Source organism: Cherax quadricarinatus, chromosome 3 (assembly GCF_038502225.1).
Source record: "Cherax quadricarinatus isolate ZL_2023a chromosome 3, ASM3850222v1, whole genome shotgun sequence".
NCBI classification, from domain to species: Eukaryota; Metazoa; Arthropoda; class Malacostraca; order Decapoda; family Parastacidae; genus Cherax; species Cherax quadricarinatus.
Window position 1 is genome coordinate 39,903,313 of NC_091294.1, and position 14,016 is coordinate 39,917,328.

General features: G+C 40.1%; 1 protein-coding gene across 3 annotated transcripts; it reads left to right on the forward strand.

Annotated features, from left to right (window-relative positions):
* The first annotated feature begins 3,477 nt into the window (after window positions 1–3,477).
* Window positions 3,478–13,686, forward strand: LOC128706440 (legumain). Of its 3 annotated transcripts, none has more exons than XM_053801351.2 (10): window positions 3,478–3,635; window positions 4,379–4,527; window positions 4,695–4,792; window positions 5,674–5,980; window positions 6,142–6,208; window positions 7,011–7,129; window positions 8,553–8,738; window positions 9,089–9,205; window positions 9,613–9,780; window positions 12,899–13,686. In XM_053801351.2, exons 2-10 carry the CDS (start codon window positions 4,384–4,386, stop codon window positions 13,022–13,024), a joined length of 1,332 nt encoding a protein of 443 aa, XP_053657326.2. In that variant the 5' UTR covers window positions 3,478–3,635; window positions 4,379–4,383; the 3' UTR covers window positions 13,025–13,686. The 3 variants fall into 3 exon arrangements, with proteins under 3 accessions (XP_053657326.2, XP_053657321.2, XP_069947462.1); XM_053801346.2 differs by having other exon boundaries at window positions 3,483–3,635; window positions 4,382–4,527; XM_070091361.1 differs by having other exon boundaries at window positions 3,486–3,635; window positions 4,339–4,527.
* Window positions 13,687–14,016: the final 330 nt, after the last annotated feature.

Genomic DNA, 14,016 nt, shown 5'->3' on the forward strand with positions numbered 1-14,016 from the left:
AGAGGATCCATGGAGAACTATAATTACTGTTTTGTGTTAGTGTGATGCGACTCTCCCTCTAATGGCCAAGCCCATGATGATCCTTTTCAAATCACTTGTTCTCTCTAGGCTGGAATACTGCTGTACGTTAACATCTCCATTCAAAGCAGGTGAAATCGCAGATCTAGAGAGTGTACAGAGATCCTTTACTGCACGTATAAGTTCTGTCAAGCACCTTAACTACTGGGAACGCTTGGAAGCACTTGGCTTGTACTCGTTGGAACGCAGGAGGGAGAGATATATCATAATCTACACTTGGAAAATCTTGGAAGGAATGGTCCCAAATCTGTACACAGAAATCACTCCCTACGAAAGTAAAAGACTGGGCAGGCGATGCAAAATGCCGCCAATAAAAAGTAGGGGCGCCATTGGTACACTAAGAGAAAACACCATAAGTGTCCGGGGCCCAAAACTGTTCAACAGCCTCCCATCAAGCATTAGGGGAATTGCCAATAAACCCCTGGCTGCCTTCAAGAGAGAGCTGGACAGATACTTAAAGTCAGTGCCGGATCAGCCGGGCTGTGGCTCGTACGTCGGACTGCGTGCGGCCAGCAGTAACAGCCTAGTTGATCAGGCCCTGATCCATCGGGAGGCCTGGTCATGGACCGGGCCGCGGGGGCGTTGATCCCCGGAATAACCTCCAGGTAACCTCCAGGTAACTTATTATCTCACTCCAAAACTTTTTCTTATGCACAGCAAAATTTGTTGATAGCATCTCACCCTCACTCTCTTTCATTTGCCCTCCTTTTACATTCCTTCAAGACTATCTTAACCTCTTATTTCCTCTCCATATACTCTTCCCTTCTTGTATTACTTCTACTTTATAAAAACCTCCCGTATACTAGCTTTTTCTTTCTTATTTCTCTCCTTAACTCATCATTCCACTAATCGTTCTTCTTCCCTCCCGCACCCACTTTACCATAACCACACACTTCTGCTAAACACTCCAACACTATATTCTTAAATCTACTCCATACCTTTCAACCTCATTACCTATATTCTTACTATCCCATCTTTCTTCCAATAGTTATTTATGTCTTACCCTAACTGCCTCCTCCGTTAGTTTATAAACCCTCATCGACCTTTTACTTGCTGATGCCATTCTCCTTGTACTCCATCTACCTTTTACTCTCGCTGTAGCTACAACTAAAATATTATCTGATATATATGTGGCCCCTCTTTGAACATGTACATCCTGAAGTCTACCCATCAGTTCTTATCTACTTATACATAGTCCGACAAACTACTGTCATTATGCCCTATATCATATCTTGTATACTTATTCTTCTTTTTTTTAATATGTATTATCTATTACCACACCCCTTTTCTATGAAAAGCTCAATTGAAGGTGCCCATTATCATTTACACCTGGCACCCCAAACTTACCTACCATATCCCCTATAACCGTTTCTCCAACTTTTGCATTCACGTCCCCCACACAACTACTCTCTCACTTGGTTCAAAACTTCCCAGACACTCGCTTAGCATCTCCTAGAATCTCTCTCTCTCTCTCTCTCTCTCTCTCTCTCTCTCTCTCTCTCTCTCTCTCTCTCTCTCTCTCTCTCTTGTCTACACTCCTCTCTTCTCCAGGTGCATAAACACTTATTATAACCCACTTTTTGCATCCGACCCTTATATTAATCCACAAAATCCTTGAATTTATTCATTTATATTCCCTCTTCTCCTTCCATAACTGATCCTTCAACATATTGTTGCCCTTTCCTTAGCTCTAACTCTCTCAGATACTCCTGCCCTGATCCCATTTATTTCTTCCCACTGAAACTCCCCTACCCTCCTCAGTTCTGTGTTCCATAGAGCTAAGATATCCAACTTCTTTTAATTCATAACATTACCAATCATCTCATTCTTATCATCTGCACTACATCAATGCATATTACCTGGAATACACCTGGAGGGTGCTCGGGGGTCAGCGCCCCCGCGGCCTGGTCCATGACCAGTCCTAGTGGTGGATCAGGGTTTCATCAACCAGGTTGTTACCGCTGGCCGCAACCAAAGTCAGTTACTGACTCTGGTTGCCTGTCCAGCGGCCCCTGACACTTGCTATGTTGTCTTTTGGTGTACTCATGGCACCCCTGCTTTTTATATGGGGGATGTGCCGACTCTTTAGCTTTCATAGGGAGTGATTTCCGAGTACGGATTTGAGACTAGTCCTTCTAAGTTTTTCCAAGTGTATATTATCAAGTATCTTTCTCACCTGCGTTCCAAGGAGTACAGGTCAAGGGACCTTAATTTTTCCTAGTAATTTAGGTGTTTTTTAGTACTCATATGTGCAGTGAAAGTTATCTGTATATTCTCCAGGTCTGCAGTTTTGAAGGTTCTCATTATCCATCCTATCATTTTCCTTGCAAATTTAAAAAAAAATTTGTTGTGATTTTTGAAAGAGAGATTCACTTCAAGGTCCTTCATATTAGTTTTTCGCTCTATTGTGTCGTTAGAATTCGTTTTATACTCACATCCAGCTTTTGTTTCCTCGAGTTTTCCATAGCAGAGTAATTGATATTTGCCTTCATTGAACTTCATATTGTTTTCTGAAGACCATTTATAGACTTGGTTTATGTCAGCTTGGAGATTTGCAGTGTTCTCAGTGAGTGACACTGTCATGAAAATTCTGGTATTATCAGCAAAGGAGGACACGGTACTCTGACTTAAGTCTCTGTCTATGTCAGAGATGAGGATGAGGAACAGGGTGGGTACGAGTACTGTGCCTTGTGGAACAAAGCTTGTTAATGTAGTCGCCTCTTGAGTTTACTCTGTTTATTATTACTCCTGTGTTCTACACACATTCAAACATCCCACCTTTATAAAGTCTTTTCTAAGTTTTATTAATTTACACAGAAGGGGTTAGGAGCCCATTGCTCCCGGCATTTTAGTCGTCTCCTACGACACGTATGGCTTATGGAGGAAAAATTCTTTTCCACTTTCCCATAGAGATGAAAGAAAATAGATAAGAGCAAGAACTGCTTAGAAAATAGAAGATAATTCGGATCTGTGTGTTGACATTTACGTGTACACGTCTACGTAGTGTGACCTGAGTGTCAGTACAGATAGGAAGACGTACCTGATTTCTTCCTTATTTATGTGTCAAACAATTAGAGGTTTTCGTTTCACACACATTTGGTAGGTCGGTAATATCTCCCTGGGTGGTTGCCGTCTACTAACCTGTATGTGTACTCATCTAATTGTGATTGCAGGGTGTGTGTGTGTGTGTGTGTGTGTGTGTGTGTGGTCAGACACAGAATGCCACATGGTACAGAACTGGGGAAGGACTACCATAATTCCGCCCCTTGTCCAGCCACCAAACACACAACCCGCCCCAAACTTAACCACAGCTCACGCAAGACTCACAGTCTTTGCACCAGCTTATCGGTCAGTCGATGATAACATTGTTCAAGTGGCGTGTCACACGGATTTTTGTTTACTGTTAGTCAGCTGATGGGAGGCGTAATTGTGGCTGCCATATCAACTCTCGCCTTTATATAGTGTCGCTGGATCTGACACTGGCACTCAGAGTCCATTGGTCGTCTGATCACTGAGCTCCCAGTATTCCTGTTGCCCAGGTGTTTGCAAAAATTCAGGTGAGTGTATGTGCATGTGAACGAGCAAGGAAGAAGACCCATCTCTCATTACTGTTGTTTCTTGGTAGACTGAACGTAAAACTTGAGTGAAACATTTAGCATCAATTTTAATATAATCTGCCGATCACTGAAGATTCCCCACGCGTCGTGTTACACTACACTGACTCTCAGTGAAAGAAACTGTTGGAATCCTCATCATCCCTAGATTAAACCTGATTGTTTCCCATTTACCAAAGAGATGTATGATCTCTACAGGTTTAACTCTTTCCCCGTAAGAGCCTGTGGTTCGATTCCCGGCTCAGGTGAAACGTTGTGCACGTTTCCTTACATCTGCTGCCTCTGTTCACCTAGCAGTAAGTAGGTACCTGGGTGCTAGTCGACTGTTGTGGGTCGTATCCTGAGGGGTAGTATTATACCTTAGATAGGGCTGGCCTTTGAAATGAGCTAAGGTAATTTAACACTTCTGAACCTGTAAAAGTGATCCGTGTAGGAGAAAAAAATAGCATTCCTCGTTTTCTGTGTTTGCTCATTTGAATATATTATGGTAAAAATTCGATATTTTTCCAACTCTAAAAGTGGTACTATCAATACTGATTATTACTTATCTTGTATAGAAAACGAAGTCAATTATCTTATCGAACACTTGACATGATGAGAGCATAATACCGGTTTGTCTTCCTTCTCAAAAAAACGATATGATAAGCAAGCGAAGGGTCAACCCAACTCCCGCACTGTTACCTCAGCAGGCATGGCAATGATGCGCGTAGCATCGTTGATGGTGTTGCTGGTGTGTCTCGTCCAGGGACGAGTGAGACTGTTTGAGCAGAGTGAGGGAGAAATATGGGCTGTGCTGCTGGCCGGCTCAAACTCATACATGAACTACCGCCATCAGGTGAGTCCTGTATATGTCTGTAAACTTGCATCGCCACGGAGGTGCCAGAAACGGTAGCTGGTTGAGAGGTACACAACTTTCATATATCATAGCAATATCATTTCACAAGAAATATGAGTTACTACTGCAGTAATAACTAAAGGATTGTATCTTCTTTGCGAGTGCAGGCGGACGTGTGTCATGCCTACCAGATCCTGCACCAGCACGGTGTTCCTGACGACCATATCATCGTTATGATGTACGACGACATCGCCAACAGCAAGCAGTGAGTTAACTAATTCCTAAAATATTATAAACCAAAAATGAAAAAAAAAGCTAGTTACATCGCCGAGTATAGCGAGTAGTGATTACATAGTGGTTGTTAAGGATGAATCTGATGGTAGTTTTCACAGGATATTCGACGTAAAGGATGTGGCCTGATCAGCAGTCAATGTTTAGTAGTTAGTAACAAAAGTTTTATCAAACATCTTTTCGAAATCTAAAAGATATTATTCCGTTTTAATAAAGACACGTGACCAAACACCAGGACTTTATTACGAAACGTTTCGGTCCTGCGACCGAAATTACCGTAATATTTCTTGCAGATTAGAGTAACGTCTATTTCTATTTTACTCAGTTAGTAGTCAGTCAGTAAGACAGTGTTGACGAAATTGTATTCAAGATGACTGTATTTTTAATTGTATGGGTCATTTAGCCTGCTGTAGTGTCTCCATTCTTTTGGTCTTACGTTTGCATTTGTAAACAAGTCTGGCTACCACAGTATTCGTCAATTTCTTTACATTGTATGTTGCAAACTGATGTAAACAATAGTTAAAAGGTACTTAATTTTTTTTTTTTGTTTCTTGTTTGTGTTGCTAACTAAACAAATCCAATTAAAAATATTTAAAAAAAGTTTACTATCGAATTCAAAGTAAATTAATGAGTTTGTGCCATTCTGTGACCGGGCTGTGGTTCGTACGTTGGACTACGCGTGGCCAGCAGTAACAGTCTGGTTGATCAGGCTCTGGTCCATCGGGAAGCCTGGTCGTAGACCGGGCCGCGGGGGAGTTGATCCCCGGAATAACATCCAGGTAGACTCCAGGTATACCAAAATAAGATAAAATAAGCTTAATTGAGGAAAATTCATTAGCTAGTCTATTCCGCCAGGAACCCGAATCCAGGCGTGATAATTAACCGTCCAAATGGCCCCAACGTGTACGATGGTGTTGTCAAGGACTATACTGGCAAGGACGTTACTCCAGAGAACTTCCTGAAGGTGCTTAACGGTGATGCTGAGGGCCTGAGCGGTGTGGGCTCTGGCAAGGTGCTGAAGAGTGGTCCCAACGACCATGTCTTTATCAACATGGTGGACCACGGCGCCCCTGGCATCTTCGCCTTCCCCCAGAAATATCTCTACGTCCAGAACTTTACCGACACTATCCTTACCATGCATCGCAACCAGCAGTTCAAAGAGGTAACTCCACCCTCCCCCCCTACTCACACATTTCAACTTAGCACAAACCAAAACCTGTGATATTACTGCAGTTCTTATAGCTTTGTGTTAAATCTGTCCACTTGTGATTAACTAAACATTATGAAGATAAAATTATGTTTACGAAAGTCTTATTCCCACAGCTGACCATATATCTGGAAGCCTGTGAGTCTGGATCTATGTTTAAGGACATCCCTGATGATATTAATGGTAAGCTCGTAAATCAAAATTTCCAAGTATCACCATAATGTGTCTCTTGGTTACTTCATTGTAGCATCGGTATAAGTGACCCGTTTTTCCGTGTTACCATCTTGTACCATTGCATTGTTTTCCTGTGTCGAATTCCTGCCCCCATTTTATTTTTAATATTTTCTTCAGATCCCATAGTCCAGCACTTAGCTTTTCTTACATTGCTATTGTTTGAGTATTAAACAATGGCGGCAAAATTTCCCTTTCAGTTTTATCATATTCACACATCAAGATAACACGTCAAGATAACAATATATGTCACTCTTATCAATCATAACATTAATAGTGATAAACACAGATAAATGATTAATAAGAGTAGCAGTTCTATCAACTGCTGTTACTTCTGCTACTACCACCATCATCACTATCATTATTACCATCGCTATTACAATCATTACCACCCTTACTAATAATACCACTATGCCCACTATTACTACCACTCCTCTTTTAAAGGGGATGGGGAGGAGTACCTTGATACTGGTAATGGGCTCTTAAGGCGATTAATTAAACCAAACTTCTCTTTCCTCTTATCAAACCTGATCACTCCCCATTCTCCAGTCACTGCAGGACCTTCACGGGTTTAGCACTTCCCAGTTAATATTAAAAGGCATATAATAATGTTAGGTATTTAATTAAACTACTATTTCTACTGTTAATTACTACTACTACTACTACTACTACTACTACTACTACTGTTACTACAACTGTTATTACTACTTCTATTATTACTACTTAATAACGGCTCCTGCGTTTGTGTTGACAGTGTATGGTTTATCTGCCTCCAACGCTGTTGAGTCATCTTACGCCTGTTACTTAGTTGATGAATTGCATACCTTCGTCGGTGACGTCTTCAGCGTTAAGTGGATGGAGGACACTGACAGGGTAAGAAATAGGAGGTGGGAGACTGGTTCTTGGTACTAGTTAGTGTGTGTGTGAGAGATACTGGTTGTTGATGCCAGTTGGTTGGTGAGATGTTAGTCGTTGGTGCTGAGTGGTACCGGGTGTTAGTTGGAGCGTTCTATTATGTGCTAACCTGCTCACCCATAGGAGGTAGAGAGTACAGAATACAGAGTCCTGAGGCTGGGCCCCTCCATTTTTGTTAAATAGGAGAGTTACAGTGGTCAAGAACTATTTATAAATTTACTTAACTGGGAACACTGGTAATGACCTGTTGACACAGTCATGAATTTCTCAGAGAAGAGAATAAACTTACTTCAGGGAAAAGTCAAGGTTCTCCCTGGAGCTGTTTGAATATTGTCTTCTCCTACCACCCCCTATATTCTATATTCTATGTAGACTTTATTTAAAGACAAAATTCATTGACAAAAATACAATAAGGAGTAGAACAACATAAATAACATCTCAGAGCCTACATCTCGAATACTTCGTCCAGCTCCCCGGCGGTGGGCCTCGTGCCCAGAATGCTGCAGGCATTTCCCCACTGGGTTGCAACACTGGCTTCTCTGAAAGAGGAAACTGGCCGCTCTGTGATCCTTTCTTTCATTGTTGTTCCACTGTTTCCCTAGCTTTGTGGCTGGCTAGCTGCATCGTCTGCCATAGCTCAGTCTGTGTAGTGAACTTGAATTGAAGGGAAAATGGCACGTGTGGGTGGAGGCACATACCTTGGGTTGTTCATGGTGGGGTTGGAGAGTGGTGGAGAGCATAGGCCTAGATCTGGTTGGCAGTCTCAAGTCCTCGTGGAAGGCGGAGGAGGGAGGGGGAGGAGGAGGTAATGTGAGGAGTGATGAGGGTGAGGGTGTAGTGGAAGAAGGGTGATGACCTGGGCAGGCAGGCCTGGCAGAGTTGCCCACAAGAAGCTATTTTCAAAACCCAGTATTCACTGGCATAGTGAAGTACTGGTACTGAGCGAGAGTAGTGATACTACGTAGGTGTTAGATGGTGCTACGGAAAGTAACGGTAACATAAGGAACAATTTGACATTGTTGAAGGATTCCTGTAGTATTTGTTAAAATTATTGTTTTTCTTTGTCTTTGTTCCCTGCGATAACTGGGGGACACCTTCCTTACAACCCCCTGGAGGGGATAATTTGCGATTTTATATACCAAAGGGGGATATTATTTTTTATATTGTAAGTTGAGAGTGCCTCTTTTATAGGCTTCAAGTTTGACTACAGTAATGTCTGAATTTTAAAAGAGCTATGGATGAAGTTGATATTGTTAATGTTATGTCAGTTGGGTTCCAATGTTTTACTTTTATGGAGGCATGTCCATTCGCAATATGAGTGCCGATGTCCAATTAACTGATCACCTCTGGGTGAAGTCTAAGCAAAATTGCACTTCTGCAGGAGGACACCATAAATGAGACACTGCTGCAGCAGTTCCTCATAGTGAAGAAAGAGACGACAACCTCCCACGTGCTCCAGTGGGGTGAGAAGTCCCTGGATCAGGAGGTGACTGGGGCATTCTTGGGCAACAAGGCTGCCGTCGCTGACGACTTTGGTCCCTTCCTCTCTCTGAATGACCCATGCTTGGTGAGTGGTGATGAAGTCGGCAGCTACTAGTCCCTGATTAGCATGTTACAGGGGAATAGCCCAAGATCTTCTACCCTTGTCCTAATATTTCCAGTCACACTTTTCCACTAACCATATCAAAACGTGATTAATAAAAAAATACAAAACTAGACGTCATCTTTGCCATTATTAATAATTATGCAAACGTGTGATCTGATGCTTTTCGAAGACTTTTTTGCACAATAATTCCATTTATTTGACAGGTTACTTTTTTTGTTCTCAATCAGGCTTCACTTTTCACGCACTTAGTCACCTTAGTCTTGTCCATTTTTCCCCAAAGTTTAAAAAGCTCTCTTTCTCCCCGCCACCAGCAATCTTCCATCCGCAGCGAGGACGTGCCTCTGGCCATCCTGCAAAACAACGTGAACAAAGCCAATGGTCTCACTGGCGCAGACTTTTGGAAGCAACAGGTGGATGTGATGCAGCAGGTGAGTTCAGTAGTGGATGTGATACAGCAGCACTTCCTCTTAGAAGCGGTATAAACAGTAAATGTATTAAATACGAGCAGAAGACTATTAAATGTGAGCGGTAGACGAACTGCCTAGGATCGGTAGATGAGCTAAATGTAAGTGATAGATTAATTCAGTAAGAACGGTACACAAATTGAAAGTGAACTGTAGAGTTAGACATTATATAAAAAGACATCTCTTTCATTTTAAAGCCAGGTAATGTTTTGATAATTATACGAAGTGCTTATTGCGCAGATCATTTAAGTATCTTAACTCTCTTAAACCCATGCAATATTTTCAGGCCCTCATCTCAATAAAAGTACATTGCAATGATCCTAATCTAGGCTAAGACTGATATTCTTAACGAGGTCATTTTCGCCCACAAGAACCGCACCTTCGTGAAGGAGACGATGAGGAAGATAGTGAGGGTGGTAACCGGTGATGATGCCATCACAGAACAGATGATGACCAACACACACCAGGAGATCCACGATAATGACTGCCACCAGAGCTCTGTCCGCACCTTCCATGACCTTTGCTTCAACCTTGGGCTGGTAAGATACTTCACTTCTCTTACTTTAAAAAGTACAGTTATATATATATATATATATATATATATATATATATATATATATATATATATATATATATATATATATATATATATATATATATATATATATATATATTATAACAAATATAGGGTGGTACCACCACTAGAACTGTAATGGCGACCCCTCATCCTCAGAGAAGAGAAAAAACGTACTTCAGGGAAAACTTAAGGTTCTCCCCGGAGCTGTTTGAATATTTTCTTTCCCCCTATATTCTATATTCTATGTGAACTTTATTTATATACAGAATACACTGACCAAAAAAAAAACACAAACATGAATACATTGGTACAACATATCAAAGATTATGAATTTCTTCCAGCTCCTCCGAAGCTGGACGCGAGCCCAGTATGCAGTAAGCATTTCCCCTCTGGATGGCCACGCTAAGGCACTAGAACATGAAAATGGCTGGTGTCGATGAGTCTGGAACCCAGTTCTTTAAGGAAATGTGTAGCGTTTTTTTCCCCATGATCCCAAGATCTTTGATCCCACTGGGACAAATTGATACTGTTGGATTATGTCTCTGTACTTGTCGGTGTTGTACTCCTCTCTGTCGCCCCACACTGTGATGGATGTAGGTGTCAGCCAGTGTCGACACGCAGGTATAGTCCTATGCTAAGAGCTTACCATTCTTCCAAGGACAGATGGTGATCCCGTCGAGGCACGTTGCTGGGTTGTGAGTATTGTTGGTTGCTAATGATCAGGGCTCCCTCTAGGCTGGGCATCCAGCTGTAGCAAGGCTTCTCTTTATGATGGCTTTGACTTCATTGTGTCTTGCATATCAGCCCTTGCTTTTGGAACAGTTAAGACCATGTAGACCATATTGGTCGGCTTACACACCACCACAAATATACGTATATTCCGTGTGAATTGGGGCAGCGAGAAGGAGAGGGTCTTAGAGTCGAGGTGTGTTATGTTTGCCGAAATGGGAACTGTTTGAAGGAAGTACCCAAAGTGAGGTGCTCTCACTGCTTGGAGATGGGCAGCCTGCCTGTCTGTTGTTACATCACTAAGCATGTTGGCAAGCACCTTTTCCTGACTGAAGGCCAGTGCTGACTAGATTTTGGTGCTGGAGCAGCAAGAGTCTCCCATTCGATAATGGCACTAACGTAGCTAGGGTCCTGTATTCCTTCCTAGTCACTGAGGTTGTAAGGAAGAATTTGTTTTATTAACACATTTAATACTATGTAGGAGAATAAGAAAGCTGGTAGGGCAATCTGGGAGGATCTGCGTACTCCCAGCCCCTCAAGCCTGACTGGTTGTGAGGATTGCAACCACTGAATATCATCATGAGAAAGATTCAATACACTCTCTAGCATGGTCTTTAGGAGGGAGTTATATTCCTTGAGTTTTGGACTGCTGAAGGCTGGGGAGCATCTCAGCAAGTAGGTGTATGTGTGTGTGTGTGTATATATATATATATATATATATATATATATATATATATATATATATATATATGCAATAAGATCACACTAAACAGGTGATTTCAGAATATGCAAAACAACCACTGTGAAAGAATAGAGAAATTCCAAGCTGATTAAAATTAAATAGCTTAGCCCATTCTATAAACTTTACTGTTGAGTTTGAAGAAAATAACTCATTGCCTTTTCTAGATGTTTTAATTATTAAGGGTAGTACTGAATTCAAATTTAAAATTTACAGAAAACCTACAAATAACTGTTTCTATGTCCACTATTATTCTTCGCATCAAGATAGAGTCAAACTGTCTGTTTTCTCAGCAATGTTTTTGAGAGCTTTACGAATTTGTAGTCCTGAGTTCATAGATGAGGAAATATCCAAAATTTATGAAATAGGTAATGATTTGAAATACCCAAGAAACGTAATTGATAAATCTTTTAAAGTTGCTGGAAATACTTTTTACAATCCAAAAAGGGACAACCAGCCTTATTCAACTAAAAATATGTTGGTTTTCCCTTACCATGAAAACTTGGTTGACATGCCTTCTCTTCTTAAGATTTTTAATATTAAAGTTGTATTCAAAAATCTTCATACAGTAAAAAAAACTTTTGATAAAGAATTCCCCCCAAAATGCTGACGGATGTGTCTATAAGATTCCTTGTAAAATTTGCGATAAAGTTTATTACGGTCAAACTGGTAAAAATCTCGAACTAAGATTAAAACAACATAAATATAGCATTAGAACTGGACAAGATTCCAATGCTCTATTTATTCATGTAAGAGATTTTAACCATCCAATTGATTTTCAAAAAGTTGAGAAAGTAGTATCAAGCAAGTCCATGGTCGACAGGAATGTAATTGAATCTTGTTTCATAAAAAACAGTTTTGACAATAATATGAATATTTCCTTTGGTTTATATAAATTAGATCCATTTATAATTAATAGAATTTGGGAAGAATTTAATAATACATTGGACAAATAATAATTTTTAAAAAACTTATTTCTTGGGTAGAATAGTTTGTTGGTGGGTTGTGTGAAGGACCTGTCTAGTTGGGCCAGCGAGCCTGCTGCAGTGTTCTCTTTCTTATGAGTGGCGTGTCAGGTGTTGCTTTGTTGTGGGATCTGATAGTGAGGTGTGGGCTAGACCCTTCATATACCTTCCTTTGATGCTCTACTTTCATTGTTCCTTGATAATGTAAGTAGTCACGAAAGCGCTTGGAATTTCTCTATTCTTTCACAGTGGTTGTTTTGCATATATATATATATATATATATATATATATATATATATATATATATATATATATATATATATATATATATATATATATATATATATATATATATATATATATATATATATATATATATATATATATATATATATATATATATATATATATATATATATATATATATATATATATATATATATATATATATATATATATATATATATATATATATATATATATATATATATATATATATATATATATATTATGGATGTTAATGTTTCCATGTGTTTCAGAACCCATAATATATATATATATATATATATATATATATATATATATATATATATATATATATATATATATATATATATTATGGATGTTAATGTTTCCATGTGTTTCAGAACCCATACGCTCTGCGGGTGGTGCACGCCATGGTGAACCTGTGTGAGCACGGCTACACAGCTGACCAGTTCTCTTGCGCTGCCCGAGCGGTCTGTGACTTTGACCCCGTCACTGGCATCAACTAACCAACTCGTCAGCAACCCCAGTGGCTGAGCAGATGAATGACTGACCGTCTGCTATCCCATCACCAGCATCACATGAACAAAAGGCACAGTGTTACTTAACAAGCATTTTTTTTTTTTAGGAACACTTTTCCCTTAAGTAGAGTTTTGTCAAGTCAAGACATGATAAAGACATGTCCTGCAACGCATCTATCCAATACTACTTTCGTCTACAACATCTGGATCTGTCAAACGACGAATTCAGCAACAGCTCCAGTAGGAATAAGAGACTGTGGATAATGTACCAATTAACATGTAATATAGATCTTATACTTGCTTGTCAGATATCTTTATAAAAATCAATAACTATTTAAAACGATGGAAACTGTGGCCTCGGGCTGGGCAGCCAGAACAGGAAAAACACGGGAAGCTGTTCACAGATCTGTTAGTTATCACCGGTACAAGCTAACCCAGGCAGAGGAAATGAAACTAAAGGGTTCCCTCTTCATTTATTATATGTCATATAGAATTCTTCAGCAGACAGTTATAGATCAATATACACAGAGCTCCTCTTACCCTTCGTTTTATTTTGTCTGTGATTAATGGCTTGTCCCATTGTTATGTCTTTGTTATATATTGCATTTAAACATATTGTTAATACTCGATAATAAAACTTTCATCATTTTTTTGGTGTTTCTTGTTACCTGCTACTCAAGGGAGGTTCCTAGACTCTGGTGAGGGGTTCTTGATCTAGGGAATTGGATCTGTGCTCCGGTTCCCTGAATTGAGCCTAAATACCTTCCAATCTCCCCTCCCCACGTACGCTGTATAATCCTAAGGGTTTAGCGCTCCCCTATGATTATAATAATAATAATAATCTTGTTACCTGCTTAAAATCGGTGAGTGGTCACTGCGTTGATCTTGTTATATGCATGGTCTACGGTTCGAGTCGCAGTCACCTGTTTAATCAATAACAATTATTTAATACGACCCGTCTCGACTTCCAGGGTCTTGAG

Bases quoted from the DNA above. Each gene is read 5' to 3' on its own strand.
- LOC128706440 (XM_053801351.2), top strand. From the start codon at position 4,384: ATGGCAATGATGCGCGTAGCATCGTTGATGGTGTTGCTGGTGTGTCTC. The intron at 5,981-6,141 runs GTAACTCCACCC...TTATTCCCACAG, and splicing joins GCAACCAGCAGTTCAAAGAG to CTGACCATATATCTGGAAGC. The intron at 7,130-8,552 runs GTAAGAAATAGG...GCACTTCTGCAG, and splicing joins GGATGGAGGACACTGACAGG to GAGGACACCATAAATGAGAC.